At 40.8% G+C, this 21985-nt stretch overlaps 1 protein-coding gene across 1 annotated transcript in view; it reads left to right on the plus strand.

Annotated features, from left to right (window-relative positions):
- Positions 1 to 4606: 4606 nt before the first annotated feature.
- The window catches only part of LOC109920234 (ephrin-A2-like), a 347797-nt gene continuing 330418 nt past the window's right edge, over positions 4607 to 21985 (plus strand). Inside the window, exon 1 of the mRNA XM_048614246.1 lies at positions 4607 to 4891. Within this exon, the coding sequence (XP_048470203.1) occupies positions 4770 to 4891 (122 nt within the window). The 5' untranslated portion in view covers positions 4607 to 4769. The remainder of the gene's footprint in view (positions 4892 to 21985) is intronic.

Genomic DNA, 21985 nt, shown 5'->3' on the forward strand with positions numbered 1-21985 from the left:
CTCCTAACAGTAGCACACTGAATATGAAACTTGACTGGAAGCTTAGAGATTGACAGTTCAAATTCCATCCTGATAAGGTGTGAAAGGGAAGGGAGCTGACTACCTCAAGCTGATATTATCTACATATGAGTAATGTCCAGAGGACAATTAGAAAAGAAGAACTATGCTTATAAATACCTTTTACACTGTCAGGATGCCCCAAAGCTCTTCATTAAATACTATTATTTGAAGTTATGCAGAAACTATTTAGGGCTAGGTATTGAATTTGCCTTGCTAGTGTTGCCCATTTCTCAAGAAAAAATAAAACAAATGGGAGGAATGGTTGGATATCTGAAACTGTTCACAAGACAATAATTTAAAACACACATGGGAAGGACAGGGGAGTTGGGATCAGCTATCAAAGAATGAAACTAAAGCAGCTTTTAGTAGTTACCATAATGCAGATCTGACATTGGAGCATTGAAATCCTTCTTTCATATCATTTATTATAAAATATACTGTGGAACGTACAGTGTTGTTTGTGTTCTATTTTGGATTGATTAACTCATATGCTTCGATGGTCGCCTGACATTAACAACACTTAGAGTTATTCACTGTGCTCTACATTTTAAGGAAAGGATCTGAACTTATTTAGAGCCTCCCTTGATATCAAATTATCCCAAAGCGCCTGACAATCAAAACGGTATTGTTGAAATTTAGCCGTTGTTATAACATGTAAAGTTAACAATAGAAAGCTATTCATTAAATATAATATTCAGCTTTGTGAGTAAAAGCAGGGCTTGATATTAATTTTGATATTAACTATCAATTAACAATTTTCATATCGGTACTGCACCCTTATTGAGGTGTAATTATCAGTCAGCTAGCAGAGTACAATGGTCTGCATATACTACCTAATTTTACTTCATGATATTATCATGCCACAAGTTACAAAAGCTGTTACATTATAGAGAGATAATTTAGAAGACAACTTCTAATCTCTTCATCCAGATTGCTTATTGGTCTGATACACAACTAAGTCACAGTCAAGACAATGGTCAAATACTCCAATTATTAGTGCTGTTGCAGACGAATAAAGTAGAAGTATTCTGAATTCTGTTTGCTGATCTGTGTCCAGGACTAAACTGTATAAACACGGAATAAAGACACGATTAGATATACTGTGATTCACCAACCCCCCCGAACCACCCTCATCCCCTTGCCACACCTCATGTTCAAAAGGTCTGTGGCACTCAAAAGTCTAGTCTCATATACTACAAATGACCACTTAGGTGAATTACCAGCACATGTGAAACTATACCCCAGCATGGGCCAGTGATTTAGCACAGTGCGGAAAAATCATTGAATTTTAAAGCATAGAAAAAAGTCATTGAGTCATAGGGATCTACAGCACAGAAAAACGCCCTTTAGCCCATCATGTCCATACCAGTCAACATGAACCATCTAACTATTCTAATCTCAGTCAGTTGTTCCACCTTCCCTGTGCAGGCTATTTGAAAGAACGTAGCCTCACATCCTCGCTATTTTTCCACAGCCTTGTGTATTTTCTTTCTTTCCAAGGTAGTGCAGAAAGAGGCCATTCAGCCCATCGAGTCTGCACCAACCCTCCAAAGATCATTCCATCCAGACTCACCCTATCCTCACAGTTACCATAGCTAACCCACCTAGCCTGCACTACAGGGCAATTTAGCATGGCCAATCTACCTAACCTGCACATCTTTGGACTGTCGGAGGAAATCAGAATACTTGGTGGAGACCCACACAGGTATGGGGAGAATGTGCAAACTCCACACAGTCACCCAAGGCTGGGATAAAACCTTGATCCCTTGGATACAATCCAATTTCAATTTTGAGAGAGTTACCATTGAATTTATTTCACGATTTTAGGCAGTGCATTTCAAATCAAAACAGCTTTGCTGCATAAAAGAAATTCTACTCATTTCTCCTCTCAATCTCTTGCCAATTATTTTACATCTGTGTCCTCTGGCTACAGAGCTGCCTACTAGTTGAAAAGAAACAGTTTTGCCTTACTTAATCTGTCTAGAATGCACGTAATCCTGAACATCTCTTTAAATAGCCACTTAAAATTTGATACTCTAAAGAGAATAGTCTATCCTCTCTAGTCCCTCCATATAACTAAATTGGTCTTTCCTATTGTTATTTTGCTAAAACTCATGTAACATCCTCTTCAAGGTTTTTGCGTTATTTTAAAAGTGTTGGGCTCAGATTCACACACAGGACTCCAGCTGATGCCTAACTGGTGATTTATAAAAGGTCTATCTTAACTTGCTTACTTGCAACAAGATAGATCCAACAAATTCCAAAGTCTGTATTTTCATGTGCCTTTTTGCAACAATGCCTGATCAAGCAGTCTGATTAACCAAATGAGACAGTTAGTAGCTCATCTAAAACTGGATCTTTAAGGATATAGCAGATTATATAAATGTTACTACACTCAATACAATATTGGGATACAATTTAACACCCCTTGCTGCTTACTATTGATGTTCCCAAATAAGTGAGGAAAGATTCATAGTGAGCACATTTAATTACTATAAATCGCATGTTACACCACTCTGCTTTCATTGACCATTCTATATTTATGAACCTGTGAATAAATTAGTAATATCATAATTGGTAATTATGATTTTATAAATGAATTGGCTAAACTGGTTTCTATCTGAGATCCATATTAGGAAGATATTAATCCACTTAAAATACCATCAATGTGGTATTTTCAATTTCTTGCTCTTAAATGATTTTACTTTCAACGTGTTAACTGTGCTATTTGTGTAGATTATATTCTTGGACAGGAACTACATTGTGCTTGGTGTGAAGTGGTCTGAAATGACCCGGATCTGTGAAGATTCCCCACACATTTTAACTTGGCTGTGTTTAAGACAAAATCAAAAATATTGCAGACCCTGAAAGTATGAAACAAGAACAGGTAGGTAAAATAGCATTTGGGCACAGGGAATGAATGTGTCGGGACAATTATTGTTCATCAGAAAGATAACAGCTTGTGTTGCTCTTAAAATCGCCTTTAACATATTACAACTTCTAAGGTCCTTTCACAGCAGAGTTAGTAAAGAAAATGCGACAGCAGGCCTTCATCACAAGACACTAAAATAGGTGTCAGAAGACTTGATAAAAGAGGGTGATTGTAAGAAACATTTTAGAGGAGGAGAAAGGCGGATACGGACGTAGCTAACGAAAGAAACTGCTAAAGTGTTAAAATCGCGACATGCAAGAGGCCAGAGTTCGAGGAGCACAGAGATCTCGAAGGCTTTGGCGCTAAAGGAAGTTTGGGAGAAGTGGAGGAGGACACCATGGAGGGATTTGAAGATAAGCATGAGTTTGTTCTTAAGTCAAGGCGTTATTAAACTAGGATCTAATACAAGTCAGTGAACATACGGATGGTTGGTAATTCGGGCTTGGTGTGATATGGGATACAGGCATTTAGTGAGCTTAGTTTTATTGTGTGGGTGGCCAAGCAGGAGGACACTGGAAGAGGACCGAGCCCAAGTTATACTATTACGTTCATTACGAGATGCAGTATGTCTGTAGTTGGAAGCATTTAGAAGGGAGAAGGATAATTGAGTTAACCAGCGCGAGAGTACAAGGTTACCTTTTCAAATAAAGCTGTTTTAGAGATAATTTTAAAAAAAAATTAGTGCGATATTGTTCGGAATTAAGACATGTTCTTACCTCCTACTCTTTTTGATATTCTTCACACTTATTCAGCATTACACGTGCGCAGAAAGAGGTCCTACAGTTGATTCCCTCTTAGTGGCTTGCGCGCTGTTGCAAATTGATGGGTTTTTAAAAAAAATTCTATTAGACGCGCTGCTTCGGAAGCAGGTAGAAAGACGGTTCCCTGTTAGGATTCGTGCACAAATTATCCTGCCCTCAAAATAAAGGGGAAAAAAAAGCACAATTCCATTCCATTGTTAGCTCTGTGAAATTCCAGGAGGATCACGCCGAAGAACCAATCGTAAACTCCAGGGTATTTTAACATGAATTGCTAATTTGTTAATGTTCTGAAGGGGGTCACTGAAACTGGAAACGTTAACTGTTTTCTCTCTCCACAGATGATGCTACCAGTTCTGCTGAGTTTCTCCAGCAATTCTCAGTTTTAGTGTGCTAATTTGTGATATGTGATTGAAGGGCGGGGGGTGGTGGAGTTTGCTTAAAGAAAGTTTGCTGATTTGCGATGCAATTATTTTTAAAATGTGCCTTGCGATTCCCCTGAGTCGTGTTTACAGCGGCACGGCGTTCAGGGAGTCGCATGCGGAATTGTTACAGGCTTTGGAAGGGAATGTAGCGATTCAGCGGGCTCCCATTGTGACGTCACCCGCCCGGGGACTCGCGACCATTGGTCGGCCGTCCTCACCGCGGCTGCCATTCAAGACAGCGGCCCGCCTTTATATGGTTCTGTCCCGCCCCCGGAGAGCTCCGATTGGTCAACAGGCCACGGCGGCGCGCGGCTTACAACTGGTCGAAGGTGCTTTCATTCATAATTTCCAGCGCTCCCGCCTCCTCCCTCCGCCGCCTCCTCCTCTGTGCTCGCTTCCACCACACCTCCCTCTCCAAGCAGGCTAGGTTGCGCGAGTGTAATAGGGGTTGGATTCACTTCTTTTTTTTCAAAAAAAAAAGGAGCTGGTCCTGTTGAAAGTTGTGGTTCAGGCACCGTATGGAGGCGGCGGCTGGAGGCTTTGATTTGCAACCAGAGTTTTGCGCGTGAAGACCGCCGGACGGATTCATCGGCGATGATGAACGTGGAGGTGGCTGTGCTGCTCTTTCTGGCCCTTTGGGTTTGTGTTTGGACGGAAGATTCTGGGAAAGTAGTTGCTGACCGCTACGCCGTGTACTGGAATAGCACCAACCCCAGGTAATGCAATTTGCACATCAGAGAGGTGGAATGGGGGAGCGTTTACATTTCGGTTCTGCATGTTTTTATTTCTGAGGAGTGTGGAAGAGTTTCCCTTCATTCCTCTAGTTCCTTGTAACACTGATTCCCAGTAACCCAATTTCCCGTTGATTTGCTCTATTTTATTTTCCTTAAGCATCCGAAAGTTGTTTTTATTTCTGTTGTCTCTTGTAATTGTTTAGCTCCTCAACCATGACAAATTACTTTTTTTTAACAAGAGGGAAAACGCCTGACTCTAGCCAGATCGTGCACAGATTTATTGACCTGTTAATTTCAGATGTCTGGGACAGATGCGGAAAGCCAGTCTTGCTGGAGGAATTGCGCTTTACCATCGCTTTTAAATACCAACACCAAACTTAGGGGTGGCTTTCATTTCACTTAAGGGAACGGGCAGCGAACGGCTTGCGCTGCGCTCTTTAATTTTCCTCCTTTTGTTTTAAAAGAAAAGGAGAGCCCTTTGTATTAAAGTGAAGACGTAGTCACTCGGAGGTGTGTGGCCGCTGAGCAAAAATCAGTTTGCAAAAGGCGTAGCTTTTGTTAAGGGTGAATTTGCAAGGGAATTGCAGTGACTGACACGTAAAACGCGGCTGATCCGAGGAGATACTGCAGTGACAAAGATTCCTGTATCAAAAAAACCCCTGTTTAAATTTGGATCCATCTAACAGACGTTACAACAGTGATCGATGCACTGTTTTTGGGCTCGATTACATAAGTAACTTGTTCCTTATCGAGTTGGAAAGGGCCAGTCACATTCTATCTGGAGAGAGGAAGGATAGCTTTTCATTGTTTAAACTTTATTTTCCCTCTCTCGATACTGCATGCCATTTCCAGTGGCTGTCTTGAATGGGCGCGTTTAATTCAGGGAAAGATTAAGGAGCCTTTTCCCGCAGACGTGGAAAACTGTGGAGCTCAGTGTGCGTTTAAAAAGGTGTTTTCTTTTTGCCGGAGACGAAGCCGTGTTACCTGAAGCCGTTCTTAAAACGAGATTATTGTGTACATTCTCGGAGTGAGCAGTGAGCGGGGCGCAGAGGAAAGAGGTTTATCAGCAACAGTACCTAGGTGCAGCCTCTCATCCGCCGTAGAAAGTGAGCTCACCATATCGTCTCCCTCTCCCTTTCTCTAAACCACACGGTTGCTTCTTAACGTGTCTCCCTCTCTCTGGTTTATGTGGTTGGCATCAGGTGTAATTCTAGACTTGAAATTAAGTTCCCAAAGCCAAACAAACATTCGCTTTCAGCCTGACCCAGCGAACTTTTTTGACCAGTGTACAATTTGAAAATGATGCTTTTTTAAAAAAAAGTAGCGTGAATGAACTGTGCCTTTCAAGTAGAGAATTCAGTTTTGGGTTTTATCGCCTGTCTGAAGGAGTAACGAAAGGTTCATGGCTCTTTATTTTTCGAAAAAGGACAAGATTGTTAAAACTGTCCAGCACAGTTTGCACAGGATCTTGTTCTGAGGCAGGTGCTGGAGTAAAGTGTTATGCACTTTATGTTCAAGAAGCGAGCCTGTTGCTGAGATTTCAACCCCAGTGCTAAAGCAGCACCTGCAATTATTCATCTTTTATACCAGTTTCTTTTTCTATAATTCAGGGAGAGCAAGTGCACGACTGCTTCCAGGATTAATCTCGACTTCACACTGTTGCAACCAGCATTTCAAGCGCTCACATTCCGCACCCACTCAAGGTAGTCAGCATGACCCATTCCTTTTGACCTGTGACACAGGCAATCGGGATTACAGTGCAGGATTACACCGCTGTTTAACTTGGTGTCGGTCGAAGTATTTAAATACGCCGCAATTGCGCTGTTTCCGCGAGATTCCGGAGCTGGCGGAGAGAACGCTCTCGCCGTCCCGGTCTATCGCACCCTCTTTCAGTTACAAAGTGAAAGCTAAGCTTCCCAATTCTGGGCTACACCAGTCACTGCCCTTTCCTATCGGTCGCTCACACTCTCTCTGCTCTTCCAATGTATAAAAGTTTGAGAGGTTACCCCTGTTACAAACTTTCGTGTGTATGCGCGTATTTCGGATCCCTTTCATTCTTACCCGAGAGCAAAAAAAAGGTTGATTTCAAGTGTGGACCAGGAGCGAATAATTTAACATTTTTATTGTCCAAAGTAATGCACTCTGTCTGACTCAAGACAGCTCAGATTCTGTCAGCGAGTCCTGCGTACAATCGGGCTTGTGTTTATTATCATACACTTACCTACAGGAGATAGGTTTGGTATCAACTGTAGCTAAGCAGTCTGTAGAAGTGGTTTGCACCCTTTTCAACGAGACTTGAAGGACAGGTTCACAGTCAGTTCATCATTTTAACGCTGTTAAAATGTGACACTGCAATGCTGCCAGTTGTACTTACCAATTTTTTTGGTCTATAATTAGTAATTTTTGCCCATTATCCGTTTGATCACAGCATTTGTTCTGCTTTCATACTAACATCTTTGATGTTCAGTAGCTTTTGGATGCATTTAAACTTTAGCACCCTGAAGGTAAGCCAATACTTCCAAAAGTGGGTAAGGAAATATTGATGTGAGTAATATTCCCAATTAACTTCTCAGGAAAAGTATTTGAGCTCTCTTAGTATTTGTACCCCTCCATGAATCTCATGTTTATCTTCTCTCTGCTTCTGTATTTATCCAGCTTCCATAATCTTAGTGTGGCATTGAAAAAAATCAATAACTATGTTAGTAATTTATGTTAATACCAAATTACAAACATGTCTTGCTAATAATAGTTGGACAGTCAGTAAATGGTAGTGCTCTCAATATTACATGGACTAATTTGAATTTACAATGCAAATTACCCAGCTAGATGCAGCATGGTGATACACATCGTTATAATAAATTGTTCCTATAAAATTGATAGCCTTGCTCACAGACAGTGGTAATGGGAGTTTTTAATGAAGCTGCCTGTACGTGGTTAATTTATCCATGAGTTTCATAACAACAGGTTCGTTTACACAAAACAAGGATTTTATGTTTTAGTTGTCTTAAACTCTCCTCCAAACTGGAAGTGAATCTGGGATATGAAAGTGTGTGACATCTTGTAAATCATACAAAAAACCGTTGCTGGTAATGGATACACTGAAAATAAATAAGCAGCCATATATAGATAGTTCAAAGCTCTCCGAAGTGAGGGAAAATATGATGTGTGATTTATTATTATCTCTTTTCCTAAGTTATTAAGATTGTTCATGATTCCATCTTTCCTCTTTTTAATAATTGCCTTTTCTGCTTTCCTGATGCTGCTCAGCAGTCCCATCAGTGATCAATACAGACTTGAGGAAAGACATTTTTCTGTGAGTTTCATATCAGGGGTGCTCTCCTCTTTAAAAAAAAAACAAAAAAAAATAGTATTTTTTTTCTGTGGAGTCCATGGACACTGAGCACCACTTTAAGGAAATTATAGGAGCAGCTCTTAACAAGTTCTTTTGAAATTTTATTTGTCATAGCTAATAATGTGCCAGGGGACTTTAATCAGTAAATCGACAAAATCTAATATTCACTCGGTAAGGCCACACGATTATATCATAACTGTTTAGACACTGAACTGCTACTCTCTTTTTTCCTGTATAATATCCAGCAATCTACTTATTTTCCTTGTTGGCAACAAGGATACTAGACTGACTGCAAAGCATTGCCTTTTAAAACATCTTGCTGTGCCTCAGACATCCCACCTAAAATGCACAGCAAGACAGCTCAAACTGGAACAAAAAACCCACTGATTGGATCCTAATTATAAAAATAAACATAAACTGGTCTTTTCAATTAACTAGGTTACAGTGGGATCTCATTACATGCAGTACTTCGGCTTGATACACAAGTCACATATAAGAAAGGGCTGATAATTTAAAGTAATTATATTGGGAACTTGCATCTGCTGAGAGTTTATATAATTCAGAGTTCTATTAAGCAGTCAGCATGTTGACAATGTTGTACAGAAATATTCCTTAACACAAATCCTTTCCTTGTATATGCATTGTGCATGTAACTCCATATAGCTAAAATATATAATTACCACACAGATAATTTTTTTTAAATGGAACATGGAAAGAGGAGTAAGAGCTCTTGTGTTGCAGTGGTAGTGTCTTTATTTCTGAGCCAGGAGGCCTGGTTTGTTGTGTAATAAAATCTCCGAACAGGTTGATTTTAAAAATATCTCGAAACAGTGCTAGACTATTCAGCATCTTGAGCCTGTTCTGCAATTCAGTTAGATCATGGCTGGTTTGCAACTCAGTCTCAGTCCAGCCTTGCTCCATATCTCTTGATACCCTTGCCTAGCAAAAATCTATTGATCTCTTTTATGAAAGCTTTAATTGAATTCCAATCAGCTTTTTTTGGAGGGAGCTCCAGACTGCAGTTACCCTTCGTGTGAAGAAGTGCTTCCAGATTTCACTTCTCAATAGCTTCTCATTCTGGTTTCTCCCACAAGGGGAACTATTTTCTCTTATTTACTCTGTCAAATTCTCATTATTACCCTTTGAGACACCTTGATCAGGTCGCCCCCCCCGCCCCCCTCAGTCTTCTCTACCCAGGGGAATACTTGTCAAATGTACGTAATGTGTCCTCATAATTTAACTCTCTAAGTCCCAGTCACTGGGGCAAAATCATGTAGTTCCCTCACAAACAGCATTGGGTGTCCACTTACAGCACATGGACTGCAGCAGTTCAAAATGCAGGTCACCTTCTCAAGGGTAACCAGGGACAGGCATTAAATGCTAGCCAGCCAGCGGCACCCACATCCCATGCGTGAATAAAACAAATCATTCTGTTGCACATCCTTCCCAAAGCCATTGTATCCTTCCTCAGATGTCTAGCCCAGATCTGGAGATTATTGCCAAGGACATCAAGTAACTTGATCTGTAGGAGGTGCGGGAGAAGTGATGTAAGACTTTGAGTAGTTTTCTTAAGTACAGTATGATTCATTTTGTAGGTTTATGACTTCAGCTACATTTACTTGAAAGATCAAGCCGTTGCTGCCATCAGTAAGGAAAATGAAAAAAGTGAGTCAATATAACAAGGTTTTGTCTGACTTCTGCTCAGAAATGAAGAGAGAGAGTGTTGTTGTTCAGGGCATCTTGCACTCCATTACCAAATATAATTTTGAATACCAAAGTTCATAGTCTCATGGATAATATTTTCAGTAGTTAAAACTTCACAAGTAAGCATTATCGTGCTGTATAATTTTTTTTTAACTGATTCGGTCCATACCACTAGTGCTCCCCCACCCATTGTTGAATCATTACCTTGGTCACCCATTAAAAACTTAATCAGCAGTGAATCCAGAATTGATTTGGAAACCTAGCTAATGTGATTTTACTTCTGAAGAAAATAATAATTTCTGTTTCTAATCAGGATCAGTATTCCTATTGCAGCTCTGTTTCTTTTTGCTTAACACACTATCTTTTAAAATCTAGACTGTAATCTAAATAAACAAACCACACAGAACTCCTCTAGGATTTGCTTATCTACACTTTGAATGCTTCAGTGAGAACTTCCTTTTTGGTATTGCAATGATTGCTTCAGGAAATGAAGGATATTGTACCCATTAGTGGTGTATTACCGGATTTTTTTCACTTGCGGTTAAGATTCGTAATTCACACGTGCCACAGTCACGGAATTCCATGTCTCAGGGTGTGGCTGTCTGAAAGTTCAGTTGCTGATAGTGGGACGATAAAAGTGAAGCGGGTGATTGCATGAGAAGTTTTTCATAATTCACTCCTGGTATACGGGCGTCACAGACTGGTCCAGCATTTATTGCCCTTCCCTGGTTGGCCTTGCAAAAGTTGGATTGAGCTGTCTCCTTGAACTGCTGCAGTCCCATCAACTGTTGGCACACATTGTGCTGTTAGGACGGGAGTTTCAGAATTCTGATCCAGTGACATTGAAGAAATGGTGATATATTTCCATAATTCCGGGTCGCAGAGTTCTCATGTATCTGTTGCTAGGTATAAATGGCTGTGATAACGACAGCTGATAACAGTTTCATGGCCACCATTACTGAGACTAGCTTTCAGCTCCAGATTTAATTAATATAATTTAAATTTCTCTACCTGCCATTGGTGGGATTTGAACCCGTGCCTCCACAGCATGAGTGTGGGCCTCTGGATTACTCGTCAAGTGATATTGCCACCAACAATTCCCCCATTGTGGCTGTGGGACCTGTGAGGGTAGTTTGGTTGGAGGAGGTGAGAAGATGGAAAGGGTGAATGTGACTTTGGAGGGATGTGAATGCGAGGATCAGAATTTTGAAATTGAGCAATTGCAGGGCTTGGGCTCAACATAGGTCAGCGAGCACGGGAGTGACGGATGAATGGGACTTGATTGCAAGGTAGGACTAGGTCTGCAGAATTTTCGGTGAAGTTGGGAGGCTGACTAGAAGAGCATCACAATGATTGAATGGGGAAGTAAGAAAAGCAGGGATCAGGGTTTCATCTGGCAATTGAGTGGGGGCAGTGGGTGATATTATGCAGGATTTGATCTGTATTTCGGGCATGTCCAATGGGTCACAGGTTGTCAATAGTCTGGTTCAGCCTCAGAAAAGGTGACCAGGGAGGGGAATGGTATCAGAGGCAATAGAACTGATTTCAGTCCAGGTTGACACAGGTCTTTTAACCTGGATGGTCCACCAAACATTTGGTCACCTGTCTTCTTCTTGAGCTTAGTGTCATCATTAAGCCTGGCAAGTTGGGATGAAAATGGTGACATATAAATGCAAATTGTTGTATGCGTGCAATATTCTCCTCACTGGGCATTTCTTGGAATTGTCTGAACGATAAAGTAGGTAAGGTACTATTTTAAAATCGAAGTTTTTTTTTAACAAAAAAAGAGATTTGAAAATAGGTGTAATTTTAAAGAAAAGGTTAATGCTCCCCGCTGAGATGGGCCTTTCCACACCGACTCTCCGACTTTCAGTGCGCAGAGAGTTACTAAGTTCCGAGTTTCTTCAGTCACACTGCACCATCAGCACTGTCGGATTTCTGGGCAGAATCTTTAACACGTGGAAGGGACTGCGAGTGTGATTTTCACACGTGTCGTTACTAATTTAACTTGAGTGTGAAATAGCAGCGCCGGCTGCTGTAAAATTAGTTAAGCAAAAGCACAATGTTGTCAATCATTACTGAGCCCACTTAGTTTGTACTTTTCATGGAGAAGTGCAGATGTACCAAGGCACCACATTATTTGCCTCGTTCACTCACCGTTAGCCGGTGGCTTGAATGTGGAATAGCTATCACTGGTGGGGGATGTGGCGAAGGTTCCAGTGCGTGGTTTTCAAAGGAAGGAACAGGCACAGAACAGGACTGTGGAATCCACCCGTGCGAGACTCTGGTTTAGAAAGAAAAAAATCCCCCAATGCCTTGTAATCAAAATGGAACTTGACGTGGTCAGTCACCGTAATGCTGTAGCTCTAATCGCCACTAACTTGTCCATTCCAGGTTAATGCCTGCCTCACCCAAGCGTAGAATTCCCATCTGCCAAGCCATTTCCCATTCAACCAACCCACTGTATAAAATTCCGTAAGTTTAACCGCCGCATCTCGATTCGGGCTCAACACATCCCTCTAATTAAAAGGTCTTTAATTATCAGCAAAGCAACTATGCTTGCTGGCATCTCACACCTGATGATTTGCTGTACAAACAGCAAGGCACTGTTAAATAATCTGCTGCAAATGTTTTGTTTTGAAAGAGCACAATGGAAATGTTTGATCAGCAGGAGTGTTGACTTGTTGCTCTGCTTGGTTTGAAGTGCCAAATTAATGACTTCGGCAATCTGCGGAACGGATGTTAGAAGTTTTTTTTTGGTGGACAATTTAGCACTCTGCTGCACTTCAGCAGAGAGGAGTGAGCGGGTGTGTGAAATTTTCAGAGCAATGCTCTCGTTTTTTTCCCCCCTCACTAGGATTTTAGTAAGGTGCACAGGCTACCGACGAACGAGCAACCGTTTGTATCAAAGGGTTACTACTGTAGGACAGCTGCTAGCAGTACAGAGGAATTCCCTTCTGCCCTTCCCAGCCGTTTCTGCCATTGACTTGGATCTGCATCTACCCATGTTCTCTGCATACTCGTGCTTAATTTTGGAAATTTCCAAAAAACCCCATCCTCAGCGCCCTTTTGGGGAGAGGCAAGTTCCAGATTTCCAGTGTTATTTGCAATAATAGATCCTTCCCTGATCGCACTCCTGAATGGCCCAGCCCTATGTCTTTTTTTATTATTCATTAACGGTATGAGGGCGTCGCTGGCTAGGCAGCATTTATTGCCCATCCCTAGTTGACCGCAGGGCAGTTGAGAGTCAACCACATTGCTGTGGGTCTGGAGTCACATGTAGGCCAGACCAGGTAAGGATGGCAGTTTCCTTCCCTAAGGACATTAGTGAACCAGATGGGTTTTTCGCGATAATCGGCAATGGATTCATGGTCAACTTTAGATTCTGAATTCCGTATATTTTATTGAATTCAAATTCCACCATCTGCCATGGTGGGATTTGAATCCAGGTCCCCAGAATGTTATCCGGGCTTCTGAATTAACAGTCCAGCGATAATACCACTAGACTATGTTTAAGGTTTAATCCCTTGTTGTGGAGGTGGAGATCTGAAGGGTTTCTATTTTAAAACAAAACTTGCGTTCATTAAATCAATTATTAAATAATCAGTTCTGAAGAAGAGTCAATTAAAAGCAAAATACCACGGACGCAGGAAATCCGAAACAAACGCAGAAGAATGCTGGAGAAACTCAACAGGTCTGGAGAGAGAAACAATCACCGTTTGGAGTCCAGTATGAGACTTGTTCAGAACTGGTGCCATACCTGCTGAGTTTCTCCAACATTCCCTGAGGTTGTTGCTGCAGGACTTGAAATGTTAACTGTTCCTCTATCTCCACAAATGCTGCTAGATCTGCTGCGTTTCTCCAGCGCTTAAAAAAAATTCATTTATTGTTGTACCCCCTAAACTGCAGCTTTACCATGAACGTGCATTTGGAAAGAGCACTCTGAGCTGTATAAAACTGAGGTCAAGCACTGGTTATCAGTCATTGGTATTGGGAATGTGGAAACAATTTCTGATGATTGGTTAAATGGATATCATATGAAAGTAGGTATGCTTTGGGATGTCTTTTCCTAGTACAAAATCACTAAATAATTCCAATGGTTGCAGCAGAATGCATAGAAATCTGGATTTTAAAGTGCAGCACTTTCTTTTAGCAAGCTGTTTGGATCCAAGGGTTGTTTCTGTACATTGACAGTCCTGTTTCTTGAGCACGCATTTGTTCCAGTGGGCAGTGGGCACCTGCTCTCCACTGCTGAGGAACAATTATCATCGCAAAGGCAGAACAGACGGACTGATTATAAACAAGATTTGCACCTAAGCATCTGATGCTGTAAGATGATACTGTGATTAGTAAGGTTCCCAACCTAGAGGTTACAGCCACAGTGGCCATTGTGTGAATGCGACACAGATATCAGTGGATGTCGGGTATCCTTTGCTTCTCTGGTATCGGGTATTGGATTAATATTGTATTTTGCAGTGATCCTTCTAATTTTATTTGTGAGACAGATTGATGAAAGCTCTGTTTTCATAACCGATGATCCCTTGTAAGGGTTCCTTTCCTTTTCCAAGTGTATAATTTAACAATTGACTGAGAAATATTAAAGCAATTTACTGTGCTGTAAGAGGGAATAGTAGTGTTTGTCTTGGGGTCAGTGCTATGGGTCTCAGGCAGGAGTTAGTGGATTTGTACCCCTACCCCTCCCAGTATGACCATCACTATTACATTTGAAATAACTGTGTCAATTGAAAGCAGTGTAACAAATAGTCTGAGGTTGTGGGATCAGTAGTATTTTACTTATTTGTTTTATTGCACAAATAGCTGTACTTAAAGCTGAGAAAATGTTGATTTACTGGATTTCAATGATTGCAGTGCACCTATAGAATTTTTACTGCATTATCAATATATAAAAACAAAATCCTCTTCTATCACACATTTCAATAACCACTTCTGTTAGCGTGTGATGTTTTTAATCCTATGTCCACATGAACTGTCCAGAACACTAGCTATGATATTGCTCTTCCAAACTTAGTTTGTGTCTGGAGGGTTGTTTATTGAGCTGTTTAACACAAACATGGGTACTGGTGAATCTAAATCGATCAGTGACAATTGATGAATTAAGTGCAATGACTTGTTTGATTATATTTTTCTGAATTGTGATTAGGTATCAATAGGTTAAGTAAACTCTGTCATGGTGCAGGATTTTCAGAAAGTGATGGAAACAGAAGGAAGGGGGAACTGTGTGGGGACAATGGGAGAGCTAATCTGCAGGGCTTTTTCAGTACTTTACAGCATGTTAAGTACTTATTGAAGTATGACCACATTTATAACGTGGGAGATGCTGCAGTTTGTGTGCAGCAAGATCCCACAAGCTGCCATGGAAGCAATTTATCTGTTTTAGTGATGTTAGCTGAGGGACAAATATTGGTCAGGACACCATAGAGAAATCCTCGGCTTATCTTCAAATATTAACTAAATATCCTTTCCACAAAGGACTTAGTTTTAAATCTCATAGGAGCCAGCTCTGATGGTGGAGCACACCATCAGTACTGTAGTGGGAGCGCCAGCCTAAATTTCCTTCTTCAGCTTCTGCAGGGGCGACTTGAACCGACAACATTCTGATTCAAGAGCTGAGACTGCTACTAACTGCACCACAGTCAATGGGCTGGGGGAATGGGGGGAGAGAGAGAAATAGACAAAATGCTCTGCAGAATCACTTCAGAAAGCTCACCAAGAAATCTAAGAAATCAGTGCTGCTAACGCACAGTGTAAGGATGTAAATTTACAGTCTTAAAATGCATTAAAAAAAACAAGTTTATTTGGTGGCCACATCAGTGTTATGTACAAGTCAACTAAATGTGCAAATTTTATTTTTGAAACCACGGACTACAGTCCATCTGGTGGAAATTCTAATACCTTGTGTGCCCATTGAAGGGGTCTACAGCAGTCAGTCTGTGCATCTTGTGATGCAGAGGTGCTATGATGGGAAACAGTGTCTTAGAATTCATGCCACTTCATGCAGCAGCTGTTTATCAGGCCTTGCGCCAGACTTGCAGCTGGGCTGCGTTTTCCGTGTGCATCGCGCTGTTGGTTCCTTGATCGAACTGAGGCATGAAACAGTACATTCTACCATGTGCTGCTGGTTTCAGAGCAGCTGCAAATCGAATTGAATTGGGCATGTGTGTGATTTGTTTTTTTAAGAAAAGTTGGCTTCAACTCACTGCTTCTTTTTCACTTCCGCCCTTCCCATTGATCCCCTCACTCTTTAGCAAGTGCATTGGATGGTAAATTGATGTCATCGACACACAAGCAGTGCTTCAAGAACAAAGCTTTGACAAGATTGAATTCATTTATGATCAATAGATGGCAAGCTCAACTCTATCCACTATATAATCAAGCCTTAATCGAGCTTTAGACAGATCAACATACAAACACAAAGGCAGACACACACAAACACACACCCACACCCACACATGAACACGCACCCACACACAAACACGCACACACACATGAACATGCACAGAACATCTCAAGGCCAATCATTTAATCTTCCTTTTTTGACCATATAACTTACATAAAATTGTCAGGTTTAGCTGCTTTTACTTTCTTGTTGGCTGTTGCAGCATTACATGTAAATTTTTACCAAAAAAATGTCTCTCCCAGTTTAATCTTTTCATCCGTGTCACCTCTGGTTTCCACATCTCTCCCTCCATGGCTCTGTCACCTTCACTCCTAATGTCTCAGGATTAAAATTGTGCCACCTTTCTGGATTTTGTTCACTATGTTTCTCTCTCTTCTTTTTGCCCTCCTATTCCAACAGTGAAAATGAGTGCAGGTGGAGAGTTTCTGCATTCCACTGCTTTTAGACAAAGGCCACTTGAGGGTTTGAGGGTTTGTAATCTACTTGTCATGGAGTTCTGTGGAGTTACATTGCCTCACTCAATCTCACGGTTTAGCTTCTACAAACTCATCACTTCATTTCAATTACAAATTGTTTGTTTGGTAGTACAGAAGTTGGATTTTGCTGAAAAAAAAGACTCATTTTGCCAAAGCTTTTTTCTTTGACCGGCATTAATGAACTTTAGCTTAAGAATGCCATACTAAAGAGGAAAAACTTCATATACAGTGTAAGAAGAAAGTGGTGATTGGTTGAAGAATTATCATGGAGAATGCACTGGTTAGATGATGACTTGCAGTTGGTCATCATCTAATGGATGAATTCTTTGTTACAGTCTCCTCACATACAGTATTAAAAATTCTGTGCATCTGACTCCAATGATTTGATTTTCAACCTCCAATTTTTTTAAAATCACAAGCAGGAAGCAATATAATTTTTTAAAATAACAAAATTTCTAACAGAATTTTTTTGCTCCGCATTTAATTACTTCTAAATTTTTTTAATTTTTAAGGGTTTGTTAGAGATTTAGTCATTCATTTAGTTCAATTTATTTAACAAATTTCACTGCTGCTAGGCACGAACATGTGTGTCAGCAAAAATACTGCCTAATATATTATCCCCTTTATATTGTGAATGCCCTGAAGAGTGTAAGACAAAAAGCTTTGACAAAATATGTTTTTTTTTAGGCAATTCTCAAGTTGGATAAGAATTGTTATTTGGATGCAGGCAACATTGGCTGGCCTGAATTTATCCCACATTGCTTGAGTTGGTAGCAAGGGTGGGCTTTTAACATTGACCAAAAACAAAATGCCTTACTCGGCCCCTCCTTAGAGTGAACCATGCAGCCCAGGCCAAAACAGATAGCGTTCCAACACTGAAAGACTTCTTTTCTGCTGCTCGTCCATAAATGATCAGATCTATTGCATTAATAACTGTCTGCAGCTGGAGTAGAAGCTGTAAGTCTTTGTGCAGTGAGTCCTTCTCAGAAACACTGCATTGTGATACCTTGTCCAGTGTTATCTCTCAGTTTGATGAGATGTAAATCTTGAGGAAAGGTTTTTTTTTAAATTTAAAATGCGTTAGAGTTCTTGTTGGTAGTGCTGCTTTGAAGGTTAATTGTAGCACTGCAATGTTCTATTGCTCCGAAGGTTGTTTCTATAACTGCAGTCTTGCCTGCCCATTAATGAATCTACAACTTTCCCCAGGTCCTGATCCATTTTGTAATCTGAAGCCCTGTCTTTTATATGCCAGTGTATGATTTTTGAACTGGAATTAAATGTAAGTGTGTATATTTATGTAACATGTGCACATGTTACTTGCTATTTTAAAACCAAGTCTCCTGTGGGACAGAACGATGTTCTGCTTTGCTGCATTTGTCTCATTCTTCTAACTCAACTCTCGGCCACGCAGAATACTCTGATTTTGGCTCGGCCTGTGTCCTCGATGTCATCACATATCCAAGACACATGGCATCAATGTGACAGCTGTATAGAAATTTTTGTCATCGACACACAGGCTCCTGATAAGCAGCAGCATATTTCCCAATCAAATGTAAACGTTCAGCGCACTGCTCCCATTCAATCCTCTTAATCCAAGCATAACACTTCTCATAACTGCACAACTAATTTGTCAAGGATTCCAGTGCTCTGCAGTGGGGTTGGGTTGGGGGAGAGAGGTGGCGATTGGATTGCGGGTGTAGGGTATGGGCGTTCTTCAACTCACAGGGATACCCCTTTTCACCACGGCTTTAGAACGTGTTAAATGGTACTCTGAAAACCTGGATTCATGACATTTCTCTGCCTTTTTCTCTCTTCAGTAATTTCCCAGTATGTTGGTCCAGTGTGTCTCACTCTGTTGCTTTCCCTTTCATTAGGGGACAATGGCGGTTTCTCCGGCGCTCTCTGGGAAGGGTCCATCTTGAATGGACATAATCCCTCTTTGATTAGGAAACTGTTGTCAGGGTCTGTGAAAGGACTCAGGGGCCGTGCTAGGTGGGGGGTTATGGGAGATGTCAGTCACTGAAGTGTACCCTTTTTAATCCTCTGAGCTCATGGGCAGTGTTTCTAAAACTGGGAGTCACACTAGTGTCATACCACCTTGAGAGAGAGTGCACTTTTTGCTCTGATGTGACAGTTGAATGATAAAAAGTGGAGGGGGCCGTATTAAATCTTCAGAAGGGGATATTTCATTATCAATGCCTGCTACAAGGTCAGGGGACAGGATTAATTTCAAGGCCTTTTAATATATCCAAATATATTTCACTTCAGGTTCCCACAAGCAAGTGAAACTGTTAAACCCTTAATCACTCAGAACTGGGTTTTCATCCATTGACTTTCAGCAAATCTCAAGTGAAAGCATAATAAGGAAGCACTTTATAGCTAATTTCCTTATCTCCTTCAGCCTCCTCTTCATCTTGCAATCTTTAAAATCTAGGTTGCATGTTACAACACTTCAAAAATACTCAATTGGCTATAAAGTGTTTTGGAATATCCTGAGGCCATGAAAGGCGCTACAGAAATGCAATTCCTCCTTTCCAATCGCCAATTCCTGATCTATCTCCCTATCTCTTCTGTCCGCCACATTTTTTTGTTTTAGTGCTGTCTGCATGATGGTGCTCAAAACCTCACAGACGTTTCTCACTGAAGAAAGGGAGGGTAGGACTCCTTGATGCTAGACTGGGAGAACGTCATCAGTAGGGAACAAGCTTGTGTATTCTCATCCCCTTCACAAAATGGTGTCTGTGTCCAATTGGTCTGTAGTATGTTCTTCCAGGCTATGGTGATGGGACAGAGCAACCTAGCAGAAGAATGGAGTATGCATTTTTTTTAAGAAAGCAATCTCTACTGTTCTGTGGAAGTGCATTGCTGTAGCATGTCGATTCATGGAAATATAGTTATAGTCCAACTAGAAACTATTTGACACAGTGAGCTTTAACTTGCTCTCTGCCAGAGCAATTAATCCAGTTTCATTCTCCGCCCCTTCCTCTTTTGCCCAGCAATTTATTTTTCCCTTCAGGAGCTTATCCAGCTTCCTTGTGAAAGTAACAAGTGAGTCAGCTTCTTCCACACACCCTCACTCGTTGCGTAAAGAGGTTTCTCCTTATGTTGCCTTTTGATTCTTCTGCCAATCAGATTAAATGTATGTCTTCTACTTCTTGGTTCTTGAGACTGTCATTGGCTGAAGAACTGTTGTGGTTCAATAAGAAAGCTCACCATCACTTTGTCAAGGCAAAGAGGAATATGGCTTTGCCAGGAATTTCCGCATCCCAAAACAATTTTACATTTGATTTTAACAACCATTTTACAGTAAACCAACTTGCCTAGAAAATAAAGTTCTGTCTCTGTTTTAGGGAATTAGGCTATCTACTAATTGCTGTCCCACACCAATTGTGTACAGAACCTGTGGGTAAAAAGAGCCTTTTCGTTTTAAAAGAAAGATAGTTTATTTTGTGGCCATTAAGATGAGGAATAATAGTGATGACAGATAGAATGAATTACTAATTTCAGGCACTGGGAGTCGGATATGAGAGACAGAATAAGATTCATTGGCATGAAAAGAAAACAATGAACTGCAGATGCTGGAAATCAGTAACAAAAACAGAAATTGCTGCGAAAACTCAGCAGTCTGGAAGCAGAAATCAGAGTTAACGTTTTAGGTTGTTAACTGCGGTTCTGAAGAAGGGTCCCTGGACCCGAAATGTTAACTTTGCTTTCTCTCCACAGATACTGCCAGACCTGCTGAGTTTTCCTAGTAATTTCTGTGTTTGTTTTTGACCTTGTGGCATGACTAAGCCCTGAGCTCAGAGAATTGTCCATCACTGCATCAAACAAATTTCATTTCTCACACTTGTCATTCTTGCATTATTTTTCTCTCTTTGTCTAATATCATCACATAGTCATAGAGTCATACAGTATGGAAACAGATCCTTCAGTCCAACCAGTCCATACTGAACATAATTCCAAACTGAACTAGTCCCACCTGCCTGCCCCTGGTCCAGATCCTTCCAAACCATTCTTATTCATGTACTTATCCAAATGTCTTTTAAACGTTGTAATTGCATCTCGACCCACCACTTCCTCAGGACATTCATTCCACATGCAAACCACCCTACATGGGATATTTTTCTGCTATAAGCCCACGCAGAAAGGTCAAATTAAATCGTGACTGCCTGAAATTAGTTAATTTATGACCATGAGATAGAGCAGAGAAAGAAAATCACCATTCCACCAGTTTTGGTTAGACAGTAGTGGTTGTGGAAGTGGTGATCTCTCAAGGGAAGGTCCTTAACTCCATTCTCCAAATCTTGTGTTCTTGTGCTTTCTTCTTCAGGGTGTTTGGAGAGGCCTGACATTTTCAATATTGTCTAAAGTCATTGTTCTCTCTGTCTCTCCCTCTTGGTCTAAATTGCTCTAATCATCCTTCAGTTATCACCTTCAAAAATAAAAGGCAAAATACTATGAATGCTGGAAATCTGAAACAAACAGAGAATACTGGAGAAACTCAGCAGATTTAGCAGTATCTGTGGAGAGAAAAACAGTGCTAATATTTCCAATCCAGTTTGATTAAATAGAGCCAAACTGGACTCAAAGCCTTAACTATGTTTCATTCTTCACAGATGCTGCCAGACCAGCTGAATTTCTCCAACATTTTCAATTTTTTTCAGATTTCCTTCATGTTATCGTGCCTTAGAACATGGCCAATCCAACTTTGTTTCCTTTTCTTGATGCTGTACAGACAATCTTTCCTCTTCACCATCTGAGAGCCTCTTCATTGCTCATGTGCTCCTCAAAATCACCCGCTCCGCCCTTCTCCAGAACCAGATCTCAGCTTCCTCGGTTTTGTAGTGTTTCCCAAGGTCTGTGCAGCAGTACTGCATAGCAAGACACTCTAAATCACAGCCTGCTCAATCCTTTCTTCCCAGCTTAAAGATTTGGATGGATGCAAATGCAGGAAGAAGAAGTGAAAGGACAACTCACAAATATTTGCATTTCACAATTTTTTTTCCTTAAAGGACTTAGTGTAGGGATTTGACACATTGTTATGAAGGAGAGACAAAGAGAGAGAACAACATCTTCAGCCACTCTGCAGTTTCAGTAGTAATCATGACTGTGCAATGCGGTTAACA

Source organism: Rhincodon typus, chromosome 29 (assembly GCF_021869965.1).
Source record: "Rhincodon typus isolate 14 chromosome 29, sRhiTyp1.1, whole genome shotgun sequence".
In the NCBI taxonomy this organism is placed as follows: Eukaryota; Metazoa; Chordata; class Chondrichthyes; order Orectolobiformes; family Rhincodontidae; genus Rhincodon; species Rhincodon typus.